The following is a 21,323-nucleotide window of genomic DNA, read 5'->3' as shown; positions in this document are numbered from 1 at the left end:
GTCTGCAGAGCCCACACGGTCTCTGAACAGCCTTCCCCTCCGATTCCTGGAAAGATCGCTGACCCGGGAGGCGGGCACACCCAACGCCAGGGACAAAGGAAGGCAGGGGGCTGGTGACTTTAAAATGGAAGGAAGCTTGGCATTTCCTGCCTGAGGCCACCTTTCCAGGCTGCTCCACCTCCCAGTGCCTCCAGGGGGCGCTGCTCCACGTCCCAGTGCTTCCAGGGGGCGCTGCTCCACCTCCCAGTGTCTCCAGGGGGCGCTGCTCCACTCCCAGAGCCTCCAGGGGGCGCTGCTCCACCTCCCAGTGCTTCCAGGGGGCGCTGCTCCACCTCCCAGTGCTTCCAGGGGGCGCTGCTCCACCTCCCAGTGTCTCCAGGGGGCGCTGCTCCGCCTCCCAGAGCCTCCAGGGGGCGCTGCTCCACTCCCAGAGCCTCCAGGGGGCGCTGCTCCACCTCCCAGTGCTTCCAGGGGGTGCTGCTCCGCCTCCCAGTGTCTCCAGGGGGCGCTGCTCCGCCTCCCAGTGTCTCCAGGGGGCGCTGCTCCACCTCCCAGTGTCTCCAGGGGGCGCTGCTCCACCTCCCAGTGTCTCCAGGGGGCGCTGCGCCACCTCCCAGTGTCTCCAGGGGGCGCTGCTCCACCTCCCAGTGCCACAGGGTGTGTTGCTCTGCCTCCCTCCCTGTGTCTGGGTGTGTGTGTGTGTGTGTGTGTGTTTCCATCGCGTTTGCATCCTTTCTGTTTGGCCACTGTGAACCCTTTCACAGATGAACACTGGGGCTGTGACCCGTAATTCCCGCCCACGTGTGTGGCGGCTGTAACATTCCTTGGCTCTGAGCTGCCCCTGCCCGGTGCGGCTGCCTGGGGGTAGGAGGGGGGTCTTTAGAATCCTAAATGCTCGTGGGCATTTTTGTGTTAATATCCCCTGTATTTTGCCTCATGATGGATGGTCTTTAGGGAGATCCCTCAAAGTGAAGCTGCTGGGTGAAGAAGTGGCAGTTTAAAATATATACATTTTATTGATTTCAGAGAGGAAGGGAGAGAGAGAGAAATATCAATGATGAGAGGCAATCATGGATCAGCTGCCTCCTGCACGCCTCACACTGGGGATTGAGCCCACAACCAGGGCCTCTGCCCTGACCGGGAATCGAACCCTGACCTCCTTGTTCATAGGTCCATGCTCAACCCGCGAGCCACGCCGGCCGGGCCATTTTGGCATTTTAAGAATGTGGGTCATTTAAAGCTGGATACAGGGCACCGCTGTGGCAGCTGGAGGGGCAGGTTACGGAGAGAAAGAACTGCAGGCAGACGAGGCCCCCGCTCCCCCTGCCGCCTGGGTGCCCCGGGCAGGCCGGGTCTGGGAAAGCCTCCTGCTGGAGTGGGAGCCCCTGGCAGGGCCCGCAGCGCACGCTCCAGGGACTGGAACTTCCCTTGCTTTTTGCCCAGAGAGTCTGGCTCTGTCCGCCCACCCCGTGCTCCTGGGGCCTGCCTTTCTGTTGTCAGCGCTGGAACATTCTGGATCTGGCTCCTCGAGATGGGGGTGGGGGTGTGGGTGGGGGAGCCAGCAGGAGGTGGATTCTGGGAGGGACTCAGAACATGGCCCTGGTCCCTGCCCAGCTGCCTGCAGACCTCGCTCGTGCCCTGATGAGCGCTGCCCCGGACCAGGGACCAGGCGGGGGAGGGGCTGAGACCTGGAGGCCTTGGCTGGGACTGGGCACCCCGCACCCCTTGCCCAGCACCAGGCAGGGTGAAGGGACTGGCTGCCTAGCCTCATTGCTGGGAGGGCACCCCATGTGGCTTCAGGAAGTTACCCCTCACCCCCTGACCTGTCTGCCCAGAGCCCTCTGTCAGTGCAAAACCAGCCAGGACCAGTTTGTGTGGCCCAGCGAGGCCCAGGCTTGTACACAAACCAGTTGTTGTTGGATGCACCTCTGCCACCTCCCCGCCCCCCGAAAACACAAACCTGGTCTGGTCCCTCTGCCCCGTGAGGAAGGCCTCACAGTTCCTGGGAACCTCGCTCTCTAACCTCCTGCACCCGTGCTCCCCCCCCCCCCGCCCCCCCATGGCTGCCTGTGAACAGTAGGCTCAGCCTTGCTGCCTAGAGCCGGGCCCCACCTGCTGAGTCAGGGTCAGACTCTAGGGCAGCGGTTCTTGACCTGTGGGCCGCGACCCCTTTGGCGGTCGAACAACCCTTTCACAGGGGTCGCCGAAGACCATCCTGCATATCAGATATTTACATGACGATTCATAACAGTAGCAACATGACAGTGATGAAGCAGCAAGGAAAATAATGTTATGGTTGGGTCACAACATGAGGAGCTGTATGTAAAGGGCCGGAAGGTGGAGAACCGCTGCTCTAGGCAGACCTTTGAGACTCAGCCAGAGAGGCCTCGTCTCCCAGGGACGGGAACCTGATGGTGGGGTCTCGGGCACCGCGCCTGCCTCTCCCGGTCCTAAGGCACCATCCAGATGGCAGTGAGCCCGCCCTGCCACAGCGCCAGGTGGTGGGCAAAGGCAGCAGAAGCACCCACTGGACACAGCCGGAAAGGGCCCAGGGCTCCGGGGCCAGGTGTGGGCCAGGCGGGCATCCGGCTGCTGACCCCACACACACTCGCTGCACCGGGGCCTCCCCATCTACAGGCCCCACCGCGGGGTCCCGGGTCCAGCTGGACGTGCGGCTCCTGCTGCCTCACGCTGCCTGCCGCTCGGGGACTCAGCACATGACCCACTGCAGGTGCCGGGGCCCTGGCGGGCGGGAGTGTGCGTGGGTACCACCTGGATGCGGTGGGAACCCCTGAGCCCACTGCTGCCCTGGTCCCCGGCCTGGTGCAGGGTGGACTGCGACCCCAGCACGGGGTCAGCCTCTGGAGCACACAGCCCGGGGGACACCTGGCCTTTCAACCACAGCTGCCGTGAGCTTCCTGGTTATGAGGAGTCAGCCTGGTGAGGCTTCTGTACTGGAAGTCAGTCCCCACAGGAAACACAGCTTCCCCGGCCACAGGGAGGGAGGAGGACCGGGAGGCGCCAGCCCCCGACATCGGGACACAGTGCGAGGTGCGAGGCCTGGGCAGGCTGCCCTGCACCCGGAGCTCAGGCTGCGGCCCCAGCCTGGTGGGCACCGCTGCTCGGGGAGCCCACATGCCCAGCCTGACAGAGCCCAGCTGACGGGCAGGCGGGCACCAGCCAGGGGCGTGGGCAGGCCTGGTCCCGGAGCAACATGGTCCCTGTGGGCGTCCTGGTCGCGGGTCCCGTGCTGCGGATCACAGCCCCAGAGAAGCAGGACTCGCTGTCCCATGAGGCGCCAGGGCCTGTCCCTCAGGCAGCACAGCTCTCAGGGCTGAGCAATGGCCTCCGGCCCAGGAGGCCTGTGCGTGGGGTTTGCTACCCGGAGAGAGAACCGAAGTGGACAGAGATGCCCATGTGCAGAGGAGGGTCTGGGGGTCGGGAGGGCCCGTGCCTTTCCCACTGCCACCCACCAGCCCAGCACGGGTCCTGGGGGCGCCGGGCAGCTTCGGGGGCTCTGCACCCTCAGGAGAGGGGGGTGTCCACGCCGATGCAGAAGTGACTGGGGCCCCACCGGCAGCCGAGGCCGCTGTCAGCTGTGGAAGGAGGACCAGGAGACCCCGGAGTCGTAGAACCTGATGCGGCTGGGCCAGTCGCCCTCCCCGCCGCCTTCCTTGTCCTCTTCCGAGTCATCATCGTCCTCATCCCCACTGGACACCCCGCAGCCGGCCCCGGCCTCGGAAGGGGACCCCGCGCCCGGGCCCCCCTCTCCTCCCACCGCCCCCTCCCCCTCCCCCTGGCGCCTCTGGGCGGCCAGCTGGCGGTAGCAGAGGCCGCAGACACGCTGGGGCTTGGGCGCCAGGCGCGGCAGCAGGACGCGGGCGCGGGAGCAGTCCCCGCAGACCACGAAGCCGCACTGGCGGCAGTGGTGGCGCCGCGTGAGCGCCGAGAAGCGGGTGTGCGTGCAGCGCATGCAGATGTCCGTGGCCTTGTCGGGCACCCAGGGCGCCGCGTGCTCCGTGCTGGGCGCGCGGCCCGAGGCCCGCAGCTGCCGCCGCACGCCCTCCTCGATGTGGCCCATCCACTCCTGGCGCTCGGAGGCCGAGGCGGCCGACACCACGAAGGACTTGCGGGCCGTGCGGATCAGCCAGCGGTGCCGCGCCTGCCGCGTCTCGGGCAGCGGCTCCAGCGTCACCTCCTCCAGCGGGATGACGCGCTGGGCGCGGTAGCGGCGCCCGCTGAGCACGATGCTGCCGTAGACCAGGACGTCGCTGAAGAGGAAGAAGACGCGCGGCTGGGCCTTCTTGCGGCACTCCTTGGTCAGCACGCCCTCGCCCAGCAGCACGCGGCCCGGCAGCGCCAGCGGCTGCCCCGACGCCCCGAAGCAGCGCTCCACCTCGGCGATGCGCCGGCGGTTGATCTCCGTGTGCGCCAGCTGCTCCACCATCGTCCCGGGCTGCGGAGGGCGCACAGGGCGTCAGCGGGCGGCCCCAGGGCGGGACCCCACTGCCCAGCCCTTCTCCAACCCCCTCCTGCCCAGAGGCCCACCCTGAGACAAGGAGTCACTGGGAGGTGAGGGGTCCCCCCGGGAGGGGCGTGTGGGGAGCCAGGGATGGGGAGGCCGCAGGAAAGATGGTGACATGGAGAGCATCATGGGAGGCAAAATAAGCCAGTCAGAGGGCAGTGAGGGTCACATGAGCTCACCCCTATGTGAAGTCTAAGGGACGGAATAAACAGATGGCCCAGTGGGCGTGGCTCAGTGGCTGAGCATCGACCTATGGGCCAGGAGGTCACAGGATCGGTGTTTCTGGGTCAGCACCTCGTGGTTCCCCCGCCACCACCTGTGGAAGTGGGGCAGGGCCTTGCAGGGAGGCGGGTGCACTGCACAAGCAGCTCAGCCCTAGTCACGGGGCGCTGGCCTCCCGCCCGCAGGCCTCCTGAGAGGCGCCCACAGCACCTTCTGTACCAGCGGCTGTTTAGGCGTCTGACCGGGCTGTGTGCCGCATGCAGACCTTGCTGGTTCTGGGGACAGCCCTGCTGGGACCATCGCTGACCCTGCCCTGGGTGCCACCCCAGGGCCTTTAGGCTGAGCTGGGGTCCTGGGATGGAGGGAGGGCTCCTGGGAGGAGCTCAGAGAGCAGTGGAGGGAGACACACCAGGCAGTGACCTCAGTCCCCACAGCGAGGACCACGGCGACGCTGGCAGCGGGTGGCGGTGAGACGGCGGGTCTCACACATGGGATGGCGTCTGGGGCTACACGTGCTCCAGACCTCGCAGGTCAGCAGGACGAACACCAAGTGCTGAGGAGCCCGGCTGGAGGGCTCAGTGGTTGGACATCAGCCTAGGCCCGGAGGTCAGGGTTCGAGTCCCAGTCAGGGCACAGACCCGGGTGCAGGCTCCATCCTCAGTGTGGGGCGTGCAGGAGGCAGCCGGTCCATGGTTCTCTCTCATCGTTGATGTCTCTCTCTCTCTCTCTTCCTCTCCTTTCCTCTCTGAAAGCAATAAAAACATATTTGGGGGGAAAAGTCAGGGGAGAGTGGCCTGGGTGGGCAGGGGGGGCTGGATGAACCCGGAAGAGGGGAGCAGGCAGGCCTTGTCTGCACTATTTTATTTCTTTTATTTAAAAAGCGCAGCAGCAAACGAGATGACATCCCGCCAGCGGATGTGGGAAGTGGGGACGTGCCCGGCTCGTCTCTCTGTCTAAATGTAAGTCTCAGAGGCGAGCTCACAGGACCCTGTGTGGGTGCGGAGCGCTGAGCTCTCCTGGTCGGGGCGCCCGCAGGCCTGGCATGGGCACCGGCAGGGGCCTGGGCCACCCGTGCCAGGCACACTCCTGGGTCAGGCGGCAGGCAGACGGGTGGGAACCCAGGCTGCAGCCCAGGACCGAGACCTGTGACCCCACAGCTGAGGGAGACGGCCCGGGGCCGAGAAGAGCCAGAGCGGCCCTGTGGGTGGGTGAGCTCCGGGGCTGGCTTGCAGGTCCCCCCTGAGCAGAGGGCCCGTGGGCGTGGCCTGGAGGAAGTGAGCACAGGGCCTGGCCAGGTCCCAGCGGCTCCCCTGGCATCCGCCCACCTCCCCATGACCTTAGCTTCACACCCTGTGTGACAGGACCTGGGGGTTTTTCTTGGTAAAAACAGCAGCCCCGCCTCCTCCTGCCTCCCCACCCCCATCCCTCAGCTGATGGGGAGGCCTCTTCTGTTTGCTGTTCTCATGAGAAAATGAACCTCCCTCCCTCCCTCCCTCCACTGATGGAGGACAGCTCTGAGCCCTAGCAGAGGGGTGTGGGCACCCTCCCAGCAGGGAGCGGGGACCAGCCCTCAGAGGCAGACTTTCTGGTGGGCGGCGTTTGCTAGAAAGTGAACCGAGCAGGTCATTTCTGATGCCGAGTGCTGGCCACCAGGAGGAAGGCTGACGTGCCCGGCAGGGCTGGGAGGTGCCAGGCAGAATCAGGGACAGTCACCTGGCACCGCCTGCACCCTGTGGGGGAGCCAGCCCTGCACAGGCCGGAGGGAAGCATGTCTGGGCCCAGGGAAGGGCGCAGGGACCCTCGGAGGCCGTGGAGGGAGGAGGGTGAGGTCAGGTCAGAGGGGCCACGGGGGCCTGTCACAGGCCCACAGCCAGGACAGGAGTTGGGGTATCTCCCAGGGCACTGGGGGTTGGTGGGGGATGAAGGGGTGTGGCTAGGGTGGTGCCACTGACCAAGTGCTCTGCCCGATGCAGCGGGGCCGCCTCTCAGCCTCGCCCAGCCCCAGGCTTCCCAGAAGGCCCTCCCCCCAGAAAGAACAGGAATGAGGAAAATAAACCACAGGGCACAGGGCACAGCGGGACGCGCATTGCAAGTGTTATCTCCCTTAATCTTCACTCAAGCCCCCTCCGTCCTCGGAGTCCCTGCCCAGGGTACCAGCGGAGGGACCGGGAAGCCCAGCTCTGAACTACCCGCGGGCAGCTGCGGGCTGCTCTTCTCTATTTATTTTAAAAGAATATTCCCACTGATTTCAGACAGGAAGGGAGAGGGAGAGAGAGAGAGAAACATCAATGATGAGAGAGGATCCCTGATCGGCTGCCTCCTGCATGCCCCACACTGGGTGGGAATGGAACCCACAGCCCGGGCCTGTGCCCTGACTGGGATTCGAACCCGTGGCCTCCTGGTTCACAGGTCGATGCTCAACCAGTGAGCCACACCAGCCAGGCTGACGGCTGCTCTTGACCAAAACCAGAATCAGATCTTCACCCCTGATCGTCACCCCTCCCTGACCTCCCAGGTCATGGGGCCGCTGGGGGCAGGCGGGGTCGGGCAGGTCCTTCAGCTCAGCTGGGCCGCCTCCCCTCTGGGTCTTGGCAGCCCCAGGGCTGACGTGTGCGGGACACGGCTGAGGTCAGTCATCGCTGTGCCTGCAGACCCCAGTGGGAATCGCTACCAGGAACACCCCTCCCCCAAGTGGAAACGAGGCGGCAAGAGCGGCCCCCGCCCCGCTTCCTGTGAGCCGCTTCGCTCAGATTCCGGACATTGGCCTCGCCGGCAAGTGTGGGCGATGGGCCTCCATCCCCCCCTGCACGGGGCTGGCGGGAGAGGGAGGGGATCGGGCGGATCCCAGGCGGGCAGGAGCGGCCTCACTGACTTCTTCCGTGAAATGGGCGCCCAGCCTGCTTCCTTGGACAAACCCCCCGAAGTCACAAACTCCGCGGGTCAGAGGGCAGGCGGCTCCACAATGAGGGGCTGGGAGGCCCGGGCAGCCACGCACCCCCACTCCCTCCGCGGGGGCAGCGGTCCCCCCTTCTCCAGACCCCACGGACAGGGACCAGGAGGGAGGCCCCGACGGCGGGGGAGGCCGGATCTCTCCCAACAACACCCCGGACAGCGGGCGACCCAGAGCCCCCTCCGTCCACACGTCGCGCACCCCGAGGACCCCTCCTCGGCCCCGCGCCCCTTTTCCTGTCCCCCCTCTCTCCGCGGAGCCCCTAAGCCCCCACCCCGCCGCCAGCCAGGAGCGCCTGCTCCGCGCCTCCGCTGCGGGCCAGAGTCCGAGCCGCCCTGGCCGCGCACCCACGGGACCCGGCGGTGCGGGGCGCGTGGGCAGCGGCGGGGGCCCTGCCCTGCCCCGGGGGGCGCTCACCTCTCCGCCCCTGCCCTGCCAGGGGTCGCGCTCACCTCTCCGCCTGGACCCCGCGCGCCGCACTCCGCCCGCGTCCCGCTCGCCCGCCGCTGCCCGGCCCGCCGCGCCCACGCCGCGGCCGGACTCTCCGGACACGCCCCCCGGCGGCTCCGCCAATCGGAGGCCTGGCGCGCGGCGGGGGCGGGGCCTGGGCGCCCAGCCCGCAGAGCCGAGTCCCAGCGATGTGCGCGGGCGGAGCGGCCGAGCTGAGTGCGTGGGTCCTGCGCCCGGCGGCCGGGCCTGGGCGGGGCGTCCTGCTGTCCGCTGACGTGGTCATCTCCGCTAGAGGTTAATAATCACTTTAACAAATCAGCAGCATTTTCTCTATTTTATTAATTTTTAAATCTATTTTTATTGATTTCAGAGAGGAAGCGAGAGGGAGAGAAAGGAACATCAATGATGAGAGAGAATCATTGATTGGCTGCCTCCTGCGCGCCCCATACTGGGGATGGGGCTGCACCCCGGCAAATGCTCTGATCGGTGACCTGGTTCAGAGGTCGACGCTCAACCACTGGGCCACACAGCCTGGCGCATTTGATCTACTTTAAACCTTTTATAGCGGAAATTGTCAAACATGCACAGAAGGTCAGCCATGGTGCCCAACTCCAGGCAGAGCTGTGCCCGCAGACAGGGGTGGTTTCCCGGCCACTGCCGCCCCCACAGAGCCCCGTGGAACCCTCTCGCTCAGTTTGCCCACTGACGCCCCTGCAGTTCAGGAAGCCTGTGGGTTTATGGGTCCTGATGGGGCAGCCAGGCCTCCATACAGAGGGGGAGACAGCCCCCAGGATCCCAGAGGCCGAGGCGTAAGCTCAGAGGTCAGCTGGGACATGGCGACTCTGGGAAATGCCATCCCAGCTGTACACACTTTTTATGCCAAGGGCACAGCTATGTAGCTCGCTACCACAGCACCCTGCCTGGCACCCAGCACTGTGCCAGGCCCAGAGCAGGTGTCTGGAGAAGGAGGCGTTTCCATGGTTCTGGAAAACTGGGGAAAGGATGTTGGTCCTGGAGTCAGGAGACCCCAACAAGCCTCCTCTCACTGTTGGTCAGGGGTCCACTAGGACCTCTGTCTCCTCGTCTGCCCTTCCTCCCAGCTGTGCTGTTCTGGATGGAGCTCCGGAGAAGGCCCTGGAAGCAGCGCAGACTCCGTCATGCAGCTGCCTGTCCCTCCCCATGGGGCCCGCGTGGTCGGAGGAGACCTGGGCGGAGGGCCATGCTCCTCCAAGAAGAGGAAAAACTCGTGACTCACGGAGGGGTAGAAGCTGAGTCAGCCCAGCCACAAGCTGTGGAAAAAGCGAGGGCTCCCTGAGGACTTTTCTGCTCCTTCCTGGCTGTGGGGCTCAGGGTGTCGGGATTGGGGAACAAAAAGAAAGCTGGGAAAAACATAATGAAAAGGAAACAGCCGTGTGTTTGAGCCAGGAGCATGCACACGTCTCAGTCACACCAGAGGGCGGAGGCTGCTTCACCACTTTAGACATAAGGCCCCTGAGGTGTCCCCAGGTCCCTTCTTCTTCTTTTTTTAATATATTTTTATTGCTGTTAGAGAGGAAGGGAGAGGGAGAGACAGAAACATCAATGATGAGAGAGAATCATGGATCAGCTGCCTCCTGCACCCCCGCCCCTCCCCCGTCCCCACCCCACCCCCGCCCCGCCCCCTAGGGATCGCGCCTGCAACCCAGGCATGCGCCCCAACCAGGAATCCAACTGTGACCTCCTGGTTCATAGGTCAATGCTCAACCACTGAGCCAAGCCCAGACAGCTGGATTGGTGCTTCCATCTCTCCCTCCATCTCGGGGCGCCTCCCTCCCTCCCTCCTGCCAGCCAGCAGCTGGGAGCCGACTGTGGGGAAAGCATGGTGGGGTTGCTGGTCGCTCCTGGGAGCAATCATCTCATCACACTGGGCTGAGCTGAGGCTCATCTGGACTGAATTGGGGGTGGTTTCATGAGGCGGCGCCAGGCGCCAGGCCCCAGCAAGTCTCAGTGCTTCATTCAACACCAATTCCCGAGTCACTTATTTTGGTGTTTTGTATTATTTTTATTGTGGTTTTTGTGCCGCACAGAGGGTGAGGGAGGAGCTGAGACTCACAGCTCGGCTGGGTGCAGGCCCCTGGGGGCAGACAATGGATGCAAACCCTTCTGCAGCTGCCCTGTGGCTGGGAGGGGCCAGAGTGCGGACAGCTGGTGGGATGTGGGGTGTCACCCCTCAGGCCCCTGACCTGGGTGCCAGTGATCCTGTTCTGGGCTGCAAGGGACCCTCAAAAATGCCACCACCCTACCTGGGGCCTTACCTCCCAGCCAGGGAAGGGCGCACCTAGAGGAACCTGGCTGGGGTGGGGCTGGGCACCCTGCCCTGCCCTGCCTTGCCCTCTACTCCCAGGATGACTCTGGCCACTGGCTTTTGCTCTCTGGGCCTCAGTTTCCCCAACCGAGTCCCACGTGCCTCACCAGGGGTTGAGGAGGTAGAGTGGGCAGTGGCTGGGGAAGCGGGGGCGCCCGCTCGGGGAAGGGGGGAGGAAGTTCCGAACCAGGAGACAAGAGTCCCGGCTAAGAGGCTGCGGGGGGGCCTCTCGCCCTTTGTACCTCTCCCCCCCCCCACCCCCACCCCTTGGCTGTTTTGTTTTCTTCTGGTCGCACAACAAATATTTCTGCGCACTCACCGTGTGCGAGGCCCGCCTAGGTCGCCCGAGGTTACCATGTGATGATGGTGGAGGCCAGCCCGGCGCCCCGTCATATTCGGTAAAGGAGCAGGCGCGGCTGTTCAGGGCTAAGTGGTGTGGAGAGTGCAGGAGGGTCCTGTGGGAGGTCCAGCCCAGAGGCCGAGCAGGAGTGGCGGTGGCACCGTGCGCGGAGGCGGCAGGACACGGGTGGCGGGGGGGTTAGGGGCTGAGAGAGGGTGGCAGGGGCAGGCCGGGCTGGGTCAGAGCGCCTGTCATTCTCAGGGTCCTGGGAACTCGTGCGTGGGTTTGGGCAGAAGATGGGTGACAGGACCTGAGTCACGGGTCACAGAGGTTGCCTGGCTGTGGCCAGGGCCACGTAAGGAGGGAGGTGGTGGGAGGCTGTGGCTGAGATGCTGGGCGGGGGTGGGAGCTGGGGCCTGGGAGGTGGAGAGGGCGAGGGGAACCACTGGGACTCAAGGAGGTTGGTGGGGCTGTGAGTGCGAGATCCACGCACCTGCTGGTAGTTAGCGAGCCCGCTGGGTGAGGCACCATCTCCTGCCTCACCCAGGACCAGGCCTGGGACCGCTTCCTGGGAGAGGCACGCAGGGGCTGTGCTTCTGTGGGCAAAGCCGCCAGGACAGTCAGCCTGGCCGTGCGGGACGCCAGCCCGCACCCAGCCGTCTCTGCGTCCACGCGTCCACTACGTCACGCTCGCCCTTCACAGCCCAGGAACGATCACCAGGAGCGTCACGACTCGTTTTAATCTGTCTCCCACTCTCGGTAATGACGCCTGTTTAAGACACCCATTAAGGGCCCAGGCGGGTAATTAAATGGACAATTCCAGTACAGTCCTACTAGAAGTCCCTCGATTAAGTTAATATCAGTGGCACTTAACAGATGTCTTAATTAGGCATTACAGCGACGAAACGCAGCGCCATGAGAACGCGCCGCTGTCCAGAGAGAGCTCTTTCCAAGCATGTACGGCGGCGGCGGCCACGTTTACTCTGAGCCCACGTGAAGCTGCGGACCTTTCCCACACCCGGAAGCGCCGTCCCAGCCCAGACGCCCGGGCTGGAGGGACGTCAGACACCACCTGGAGCCCACGATCCCCAAACGTCAGTGACAGAGAAGCAGCTGGGCCTCAGAGGACGCGAAGCTTCCAGGGGCCCTGGGGTCCCCCTGCAGCCCAGGACCTGGATGCGGTCACATGCACCCCGCGATCCCGGGGCAGGAAGTCTCAGGTGCATCTCCAGGAAACCCCCATCGTCTGCTGGCCCCACTGGACAGAGGGTGACACTGAGGCCCCGGGTTCATGGCTGGCGGAATGCCCCCTGGCCCATGGGCCGGAACTTTCCCAGCAGCTCTCCCTCCCACTAGGCAGCAGAGCCTCCGCGTCTCCTGGGGACTGGGGACTGGCAGCCAGAGCCCACGCCTCTGCCCGCCTCTCCTCCTGCCGGCCCGAGCCCAGCGGGCAGGTGACTGCCCAGGTCCTCGATGGCTCTGCGGGCCCTGCCCTGAGCCTGGGGGTGACCACCTTCTTCAGATCCCACAGCTGCTCGGACCTGGAGCCCCCTCCAGGGAGCCCCCTCTGCCACCCAGGCCCCAGAGGGAGGGAGGGTGGAGGAGCTCAGCAGAAACTGTGGTCCAGACCGGTCACAGACCAGAGCTGGGCCCCGCGCCTGTGGGCAGTGTCTGCAGAGGAAGCTGAGGCCTGAGGCGGCCCTGCCCAGCCCCACCCTCCCCCACCCTCCCACCTGCTGCACGGCAGGAGACTGGGAACTGGAGCCGAGGCCCAAATGCTTTTATTATCACAGACAGCTCGCGTCACAGAGCAGCAGACGCAGGACGGGCGGCGGAGCCCCCACGCCCACGAGCCAGAGGGCCGCTCGGTGTCTCCTGCCCCTCTCTCCTCGGGAGGGAGGAACACGCAGGCCCCCGGAACTGTGCACCCTGCTCCCCGACACCAGGCGTTTCTTCCCAGGTGTCCTACCGACCGGGGTGGTCTCCCCGGAAGCGCCTGCCGTCTCCTAGGAGCTGGGCTCGGGCCGGCGCTCCTCTCGGCCGTGACCCCGTGGGCCGCAGCGCTCACAGGTCCACAGTTCCCTTCGCTTTGAACTTCTTGGCGGACCGCTCGCTCGACCGGAGCTGGAATTTGCTCCCGTGAATGTAGGAAACGAAGCCGTCGGTTTCCACGGAGAACACACAGCCCAGCTTGGGGATCACTGCGGAGGGGGAGACCGCGTGGGGACCCGCACCGGCCCGCCTGCCGCAGCCCTGCCCACGAGGCTCTAGAAAGGAGCTACCAGGAAACCGGGCCGGCGGGGTCCCCCTGCACAGCCAGGTCACTCACGTCCTCAACAAAGCTCAGCCCCCACGGTCAGGGCCCAAGGTCAGAGCCCACCTCTCAGCACCAGGACCTCCCAGGGCAGCGCCAGCCCAGGTCCCCCACAAACGGCTCTGCGCTGGGGGAAAACTAGAGCGAAAGAGCCGCAGGGAGACGGGCGGCAGCGGCAGGAAAAGCCAGCTCAGACATTAAAGCAACCGCCGGCCGGCGGGGCTCAGTGGTTAAGTGTCGCCCCATGAACCAGGAGGTCAGGGCTCGATTCCCGGTCAGGGCACCTGACCAGTCAGCGGGCTTCATCCCCAGTGCAGGGGTGTGCAGGAGGCAGCCGATCCGTGATTCTCCATCAATGATATTTCTTTCTCTCTCTCCCTTCCTTTCTGAAATCAACTAAAAAAATATTTTTCAAAGAAAAGTAACATTTATAAAAAAAAAAAAAAAAAAAATTAAGGGAACCAACCCCCCACGTGTGGTTTGAACTTCCTGTGCCGGCGCGGCTCACGCCTGCACCGTGGCTAGAGGGGGACCTGGAGGGGGGCTCGCAGACCTCCCGGACCCACAGGCTCACCGCCAAGGGCGCAGCTCCCGCGCCCCCAGGGGCAGGTGCTGCCCTGCCTCCTGCCTGTCGGCGTCCAGCTGCTCCTCAGGGAGGTGCTGGCTGAGCCAGGGGCAGGTGTAGCGCAGTGCCCGCGGGGACAGCGCGTACCTTTCAGGCGGTCTTCTTTGGTGATGATTTTGAAAACGTGCTTTGTTTCCTGCAGGAGGATCCCTGTGACACCCACGTAGGAGGGGCACTTGGATTTCGTGACTGCGAAGGAGAAGTGGTTCCAGCTCAGGCCTTGCCCAGTGGCGAGGGAGTGCCCTGGGAGCCGGGCCTGAGTGGCACGAGGACCCAGCTTCCCCGCCCGCTGCCTGCGACTCTGCGATGGCCGACAAGGTGTCCTGTGGGACCCGCAGGCCAGGGTGTGGGCAGGATTCGGAGCCAGGTCACAGGTGTCCCACACCCTCCAGGCGGCAGTCAGGGCTGCGTGGCGAGGGCAGAGACCTCCTAGCAGTGGTCGGCAAACTGTGGCTCTCGAGCCACATGCGGCTCTTTGGCCCCTTGAGTGTGGCTCTTCCACAAAATACCGACTTCTGTGCATGGGCCATGCAGTTTCAATCGCACTGTACGTGCGCGCCCGCATGTGGTATTTTGTGGAAGAGCCACACTGAAGGGGCCAAAGAGCCGCATGTGGCTCGCGAGCCGCAGTTTGCCAACCACGGTGATGTCTCTCCGCCCAGTGCCGACCTGGGGACATCCCCGGCAGGAGCACTCTCACACCCGGACCCCGCAGTGCCGCCCCCTGCCACGTGCTCTCAGGCCCTCACCTGAAACAATGGCGCCATGGAGATCTGCCTTCAACAGCTTGGCCTGGATCGCCTGGGGCTGCCTGCAGGGCAGACAGAAGCCTCACCATCTTCGCTGGGGAAGCGGGTTCCCAGGCCGCACCCACAGCTGTCAGGGTCAGGGTCCGCAAGGCATGGGTTCCCCCAAAGGGCAAGGCTTCAGAAACTCGACTCACGTGTCTGGCCTGAGGCCATTGCACAGGTCCCGGATGTACTGTTTCCAGAGCTCGTGCAGGGGGAGAAAGAGGTCGTATCTGTGGGAAGTCAGAGGGTGGAAGCGAGGCCCGTGAGCTTGATGACACCATCCAAAGCACAGCGCTCAGCTTCCCACCAAGGACGCCTGGGGCCACCATCTCCATTCGCCTGCTTCCTCCCCTCGACCCTGTCTCCTCACTGGTGGGCCCTCCGAGGCCAGGTTCCTGCTAGTGAGACAAGGAAGGTGCGCCTTCCTGGCCGCTCCCCTCCCTGCCACTGGACACAGCTGTGACACCTGGAGCGCAGGCAGCTGCCCGAGACCACGGGGCAATGTCTAGAGCTGCTGGAGCAGCCGGACACACCAGGCCACGCTGCCTGGGCCTGAGGGCAGTGGACCCGCCTGCACGGCGGCCAGCACACGCACACTTGGACTTCACCTCCCGGGAGAAACCCACTCCAGGCTGCTGACGCCTGCACTCTGAGGCCCTGCGCGTCAGGACGCTGAGCTAGGTGAGCCCTGTTCAACCCGAGCTGCTGGCTGTCACGCAGGACCCGCGGACGGTGACAGGTCTGCCGGGCAGGGGAGGGCGCGGAGGAGAGGACCCCAACTGTGGGTCAGAGGATGGAGAGACTCGGCGAAAACCTGAAGAGGGCCGTAGCGGTGGGGACACCACGAGGCCCCTGAGACAGACAGCTGCCCCCCCCCCCCCGGCCCCAAACCCAGCGGTCTCTCGAGAGGCCACGGGCAGGGTGGCAGACTGTCCAGTGGGTGTGGGAGGCTGCCGGCTACAGGTCTGGGAGTGAGTGTACAAACAGTCCCCAGACGCCCACACCCAGGGCCGGCCGAGGGCGGCGGGGCAGGAGGGAGCCCCTCCCACCAGGAGTGCCATGTCCCTGCGGAGGCCTCCCAGCACGCGGGCAGCCCGCTCCCGGCCAGTAACCCGGGGGTGGCTCTGCCTGTGCTATTAGAAGCTTAGGGAGACGCGTAAGAAGAAGTCTCAGTTGCTCTTTTCTGAAGGAGCTGGAGGACAGCCAGCCTGTTGCCATGGGCAACAGACGCACTAGAGGCAGGTCCTATTAGGGTTGGGACAGACACCAGCCACTCACCAGCCTCCCTATTAAAAGCCAAGCCCAAACCCAAACCCAGTCCCGGTGGGTGAAGGAAGGCTGCCCCCTGGCGGCAGAAGCGGGAGGCTCCACCGGCCAGGAAGGCGGGCAGGAAGGCCGGTACCTCTGCTGCTCCGGCTTGATGTCGAAGAGCCGCAGCGCCCTCCTCTGCCGCGCGGACAGGCCCCGGGCCCGCCTCCTCGGCTCCCTGCCCCTCCGGCGGGTGAAGTACTCCAGCACCACGGCCTTGCGCTGCAGCTGGTCCTCGCGGGCACGCTGGCTCATGTGGGGCGTGCAGCGCCGCAGGAAGGCCTGCAGGAAGGCCTCGGCGCGCTGGGCTCCCGGGCGCTGGGGGGACAGCCAGAGGGGGGCTCACTGCTCTGCGAGGCACAGTCACCCCAGGCCCTCGCGGGCCGGCTGCCTCCCCCACAGAGGCTCACACCGCTTCGGGGCGCTGTCTGTCCCCCACCCACCGCTGTCCAGGTGCGAAAGCCACATCCTGACGCCACACAGACAGCCAGGCCAGACGCCGGGGCCCACCCTGCCCCCGAGGCCATCCTGGTGACAGATCACACCTCTGTGTGGAGGAAGACTCCCTGGTCTTTGGGGGGAGGGAGAGGGCGGCATTTAATCAGTGGTGACTGAGGCCAGCGAGGCGGAGCCAAGCTCTGGCCTGAAGGAGAGGCCTCTGACCCCAGGAGGCGGCACAGCCGGCCCAGGAGCTGGATCTGCTCACGGTGGGTGTCGCAGTCCTCTTACGTGGGTTTCCGGCTGTGGGTGCATCACCTGGGGAGGAACTGTCAGGCATCTCAGCACCACCCCCTCCCGCCTCCTGCTCACTCTCTGGACACACAGCAGAGCCTCACGTGACCCGGACTGAGCACAGGTGCCAGGGGGCAGAGCAGCCGTCACAGTGTGTAATTCTGGAGGGGCCTCCGAGCAGCACTGCCCTGAAACTGCAGCCGCACCCCCACCCCCACCCCCCCAGGCCAGGTGGCACTGCCTCCCGAGGTCCTGCCTCTGGCAGGCCACTTCCTGGACCCTCAGAGAGGGGACTGACATGACTGGACTGTCTTGAACACCTACGTGGCCCTCCATGGAGACACCAAATAAAGGCCTATCGGTCTCAAAATCTTGATTTCTGGTATCTCCCTCCTCATGGGGGAGCTTCGGCCAAATGGGCAGATCACAGAAGAATCCATAAATCTCACAAATGTGGTCTCTCTGCCCTGTTGGGGATGCAGGGAAGCCAGTGACCAGGTCAAATGACAGCGTCCACCAGGGCAGGTTTCAGGTGGACACAGCCCAGTGTCCCCACACGGTGGGAGATGACACAGTGGGAAAGGAGACCCGCATGTGGGACAGCCGTCAGGACAACAGGCCCTGCTGCAGCCCTGTGGACTGGGGAGACGAGGAGTGGGACGTGGAAAGGCTCTGAGGCCACCAAGCATCTGAGTCATCCCCCGTCGCTCCCAGACCCCCTGCCAAGCACCTACCTGGACATCCAGCTCCTTGGCCTCTTTCTGGGAGAGGGCGTGGTAGATTACACCTGGGGACGGGAAACGGACACGAAATGATTCCTGCTGGGCGACAGGCCCGGGGCGTTCTCTACTCTGAACAGAGCAATGCTCATTCAGGGACAGGAGGCGGGGCTACAGAGGGCACAGCTGCGCAGCCTTCATGGAAGCTCTCACCCTGCCCACGCATCACGTCCATCACAGAAACCCCAAGGGCCGGCTTCAAAGGTGCTTCTCAGACATGAACGTGCGGAGGGACCTCTGGGGCTTATTAGCATGTAGACTCTGGGCCCCATCCCCACATCCTGCATTTCTAGCAAGTTCTCAGATGGAGCTGCAGGCCAGCAGACCACACTTGGAGCTGCACTGGTTTAAAATACTGTGGACGAAAAGGGGCCACAGACTCGCCCTGAGGAGCTCAGGGGTGGCCTTACAAACGCAGAGACCTACAGTCACCACACCGGAGGGTCTGAAATGAAAACTTTTGTAGCTAAAAGCAGTTTATGGCAGGTAGTCAGGTTCTAGGCTAGAACCTCCCCTGAAAAGAGTCCATCTGTACCTTAAATGAGCCTGTCTACAGTCTTTTTGCATCTACGATAACAGACCTTTGGAATGTCAGTCAACTCCTTCCTCCAGACCCCTCAAAGCACAGGAGCCGAGCCAGAGCAGAGACTGCAAATCTCCTTGTTCCTACTGTAACTGTTAATCGCTGACTGTTAACTATCCTGTACCCACCTCGGTAAAATGTTTTACTTTTTATCCAATCCCAGGCATCCCCTAACCCTGCTTTGCTCTCTCCCACCTCCCTCACCTATCACCAGGGGACTTCATATATCCCACTTATGCCTCCTCTTTTGATCGTAATGTATCAAACAGGGTGCAAACTGCCATTTTTCGATCCGTTGAGATTTTGCTTCCCGGCAGTAGTCATCATTTTGGCTCACATAACTCAACAACTCTCTACAGCAGTGGTTCTCAACCGTGGCTCCACCCCGTAACAAAGAAATAGAATTTCCGGAGGACGAGGCCCAGAAATCAGGATTTTAAAAAGATTCCCAGGTGATTCTAATGTGCAGCCAAGGTTGAGAACCTCTGCTCTACAGGTGTGAATGTTTCTTACGTTGACAATACCACAGGTTAGGAGCTGAATTGCTGCTCAACTTGTAATGAGGGAACTCATTTAAAAGTTATGTGATGCAGGTGGTTCGGGATACTACATTTTGTTAAAAAGATTCTCCACGGTTTGGCGTCTATGAATTGAATCATATAATTGATAGTGTCCTAAAGTGATAAAATACAGGTCTTTCTTCAAGCTCAATATATATATATTCACCAACGTGGCTTCAACTTCTAAACACATCCACGCCCGTTTCTTGTTTGTCGGAAGAAAACCTGCAGCACTGGGATGTGGACAGAATAAGAATGAGACAGAGCCCTGATTCAGGCGCCCAAATACTGGAAAGTTTGGTTCACACTACACTCTATAAATCTCAACCCTGCGCACATTTGATCAAACAAACCAAAGTGGTTACAAGTCTTCTATGCGGGGGTCTAATCCTCCCTCAAATGTAAGATGGGGGAGTACAACCTGTTTGTAGAGAGCAACGTGCAAGACCCCAAGCCCCAGGAATGACTGCTCCACCCGGCCCCGGTGCCGAGACTTGGGAGCCTTTTCGGTCACAACACACATCTAACGCCTATGGAGCCCGCAGTACTCGCCATGCACCTCATTAAAAGCTTTGCATATTTTATCTCTCTTTTTTTCTAATATATTTTTATTGATTTCAGAGAGCAAGGGAGAGGGAGAGAGAAACATCCATGATGAGAAAGAATCATGGATCGGCTGCCTCCTGCATGCCCCCGCACTGGGGATCGAACCTGCAACCGGGGCACTTGCCCCTGACCGGGATGGAACTCAGAACCCTTCGGTCCGCAGGCCGACGCTCTACCCACTGGACCACACCGGCCAGGGCAGCACGTTTCATCTCATCATCCCTTCCGCAGGATCCGGTGCCGTGGTCACTATTCCTGCTCTGCACCCGAGAGCACGGACGCTCGGATACGCTGAGGCGCTACCCTGGGTCACACAGGCAGGCACCTGCAGCGGGGGACTCGGAACCGCACGCAAAGCCGGTGTGAACGGTGTCCACACTCCCCTGCCTCCAGCGGCCTGGGCGCTGCTCCCCTCGGGGCACAGCTCTCCGCCCACGCCCGGGGGATGGTGGGGCGGTGTCGTTCACAGAGCCGCGCAGGACGGGGCCACGGCCACCCGGGAGGCAGCGGCCACTCGGGCGAAGGCCCTGGCCGGTCCCGTAGCAGCCACGCCACTGAGCGGCCCCCGAGAACCGGCCTCCAGCTCGGACAGCAACCCCGGGCTCAGACTCGGGGCCGGGCCAGCCGGGCCTCAGTTTCCCCGAGGGAAGGTGGGGCAATTCCCTCAGCAGCCCCGCTCGCACTCCGCAGCGACCCGTTTACTCCCCAGCGCCCCGCGCCCCGTGCCCGAGCCCTGACGCCCGAGCTCGGGGCCCTCAGCCCCACTCACTCCTCATTCTGGGGCCGCTTCCGGTGCGCTCTGATGACGTCTCCATCCGGCACCGCTCGCGCTTTTCCTCCGTCCACCTCCTTCCGCGGCCCCTGTCGTCGGAGTCGGCGGTGGAGAGGGTCCTCGTCCCCGAGCCCGCGCGGCGCGGGGTCCGCAGGCCGACTTGCTCGCTCGGGCTCGCAGCCGCGGACGCAGGCGGCCGTGTGTGGCGCCGCCGGTGACGTCACTGAGCGCGCCTACTGGGGTCGGCGCATGCGCCTGCGAGCCGGCGACGCTGCGGGGAGGGGCGTGGCTGCCCCTGCGGAGTCTGCGCACTGGGGCTACTTTTTCAGCCTCGTGTTTCCTAAGCGGCGAAGGCCACATGCCTTCATGGGTTTGCGGCTAGCGCGTGTGGAATCATTAATATTTTTCTTTTTAAAAATTAGCTCCGAATGGTGAACTTCCAAACGTGGGTACAGGTGTTCTCCCACTTGTGATTTTGTGAAAGTGATTTTGTGGAAGATCCATGGGGAGTCTATGGTATTGCAGTTAAACCCTCCTCCCGCCCAGTTTATTATAAAAATCTTCACATAAACAGGAACATGGGAGAATTCTGCAGAGAATGCCCATATGCGCTCGGTTTCTGCAATTAGCGTTTTGCTCCGTTTTCGGGGTTCTTCCCATGGCTGCTCTAAGACAGGCTGAGGCCGAGGACGCAAGGGAAGTTTCATAGCCGAGCTCGGAAGGACTGAGCCTCGGCTGCTAAAGAAGCGCGTTTCTGTGAAAATGAGATTTCCTGGCCATTCCGTTAAGTCAAAGAAAAGGTCCCGATCCCGAACACCAGCAAACCTGCACCGAGAACAGGGAAGGCTTTGTGTTCAGTGACAGTTGTCCTCCAAGTTTAAAATAGAGTCGGTTTATTGTTTTATACTAGAGGCCGGTGCACGAATTGTGCACGGGTGGGGTCCCTCAGGCCGGCCTGCGGGGTTTGGGCTGAAACCCGCCGTCCAAAGCCACCTGCCGCCCCTGCCTGCTGCTCCCGCTCATCCGGCCCCGCTGCGCTTGCCACCGTCTCGGGCCCAGTCAGTCCTGATCGGGAGAGGCTCGCACTGCCCACAGCGGCGCTTGCCAGCTGTGAGCCCTGCGTCTGGCGCCCATCCCGAAAGGGGGTGGGGGGCGCCAGGACGCAATGGGCCCTCGGGTCGGGCGGTGGGACGCCCTTGCCAGCCTGGGATCCGGATCCCTCCGGCCTATGTTCCTGCCGGTTGTCGGGAGCCATCTGGTGGCCGCTTTTATATCGTTTCTTCCTTGTGGAGCGTCTAGGGAGGGGAAGAGGCCACAGTGCCTGAGGCTGACTTCCAGGAGGCCGGCTGCGCTGTCAGGGTTATGCCGGCAGCGCTGGTCCCTCGGTGCCTGGCCGGTTCTCTGGAGGTTGGACCTGCAGGA

The 21,323-nt window shown here is 63.4% G+C and overlaps 2 protein-coding genes across 5 annotated transcripts; both read right to left on the bottom strand.

The window, feature by feature from the left end:
* Positions 1-2,258: 2,258 nt before the first annotated feature.
* On the bottom strand, positions 2,259-8,197 carry PLEKHF1 (pleckstrin homology and FYVE domain containing 1). 4 transcript variants are annotated; one of them, XM_036346610.1, is made up of 2 exons: positions 8,115-8,197; positions 2,259-4,456 (listed from the first exon to the last, which is right to left on the bottom strand). In XM_036346610.1, exon 2 carries the CDS (start codon positions 4,445-4,447, stop codon positions 3,593-3,595), a length of 855 nt encoding a protein of 284 aa, XP_036202503.1. In that variant the 5' UTR covers positions 4,448-4,456; positions 8,115-8,197; the 3' UTR covers positions 2,259-3,592. The 4 variants fall into 4 exon arrangements, with proteins under 4 accessions (XP_036202503.1, XP_036202501.1, XP_036202502.1 ...); XM_036346608.1 differs by having other exon boundaries at positions 8,150-8,196; XM_036346609.1 differs by lacking the exon at positions 8,115-8,197 and adding an exon at positions 5,157-5,443.
* A 4,555-nt stretch (positions 8,198-12,752) lies between these two features.
* Positions 12,753-20,118, bottom strand: POP4 (POP4 homolog, ribonuclease P/MRP subunit). Its single transcript, XM_036346356.1, has 7 exons — positions 19,899-20,118; positions 17,336-17,388; positions 15,964-16,187; positions 14,714-14,791; positions 14,520-14,581; positions 13,858-13,959; positions 12,753-13,032 (listed from the first exon to the last, which is right to left on the bottom strand). The coding sequence occupies exons 1-7, from the start codon at positions 19,942-19,944 to the stop codon at positions 12,896-12,898; spliced, it is 702 nt and encodes a 233-aa protein (XP_036202249.1). The 5' UTR covers positions 19,945-20,118; the 3' UTR covers positions 12,753-12,895.
* Positions 20,119-21,323: the final 1,205 nt, after the last annotated feature.

The sequence above is a fragment of the Myotis myotis genome, unplaced genomic scaffold, assembly GCF_014108235.1.
Source record: "Myotis myotis isolate mMyoMyo1 unplaced genomic scaffold, mMyoMyo1.p scaffold_m19_p_19, whole genome shotgun sequence".
NCBI classification, from domain to species: domain Eukaryota; kingdom Metazoa; phylum Chordata; class Mammalia; order Chiroptera; family Vespertilionidae; genus Myotis; species Myotis myotis.
The sequence above is the reverse complement of the archived record's forward strand: the minus strand, read 5'-3'. Positions and strand labels throughout refer to the sequence as shown.

Coding starts and splice junctions, on each gene's coding strand:
- POP4 (XM_036346356.1), bottom strand. CDS start 19,944: ATGGAGACGTCATCAGAGCGCACCGGAAGCGGCCCCAGAATGAGGA. Junction 14,792..15,963: donor ATCAAGCCGGAGCAGCAGAG/GTACCGGCCTTC, acceptor GACTTCCCACAG/ATACGACCTCTTTCTCCCCC. Junction 14,582..14,713: donor AATGGCCTCAGGCCAGACAC/GTGAGTCGAGTT, acceptor TCTGCCCTGCAG/GCAGCCCCAGGCGATCCAGG.
- PLEKHF1 (XM_036346610.1), bottom strand. CDS start 4,447: ATGGTGGAGCAGCTGGCGCACACGGAGATCAACCGCCGGCGCATCGCC.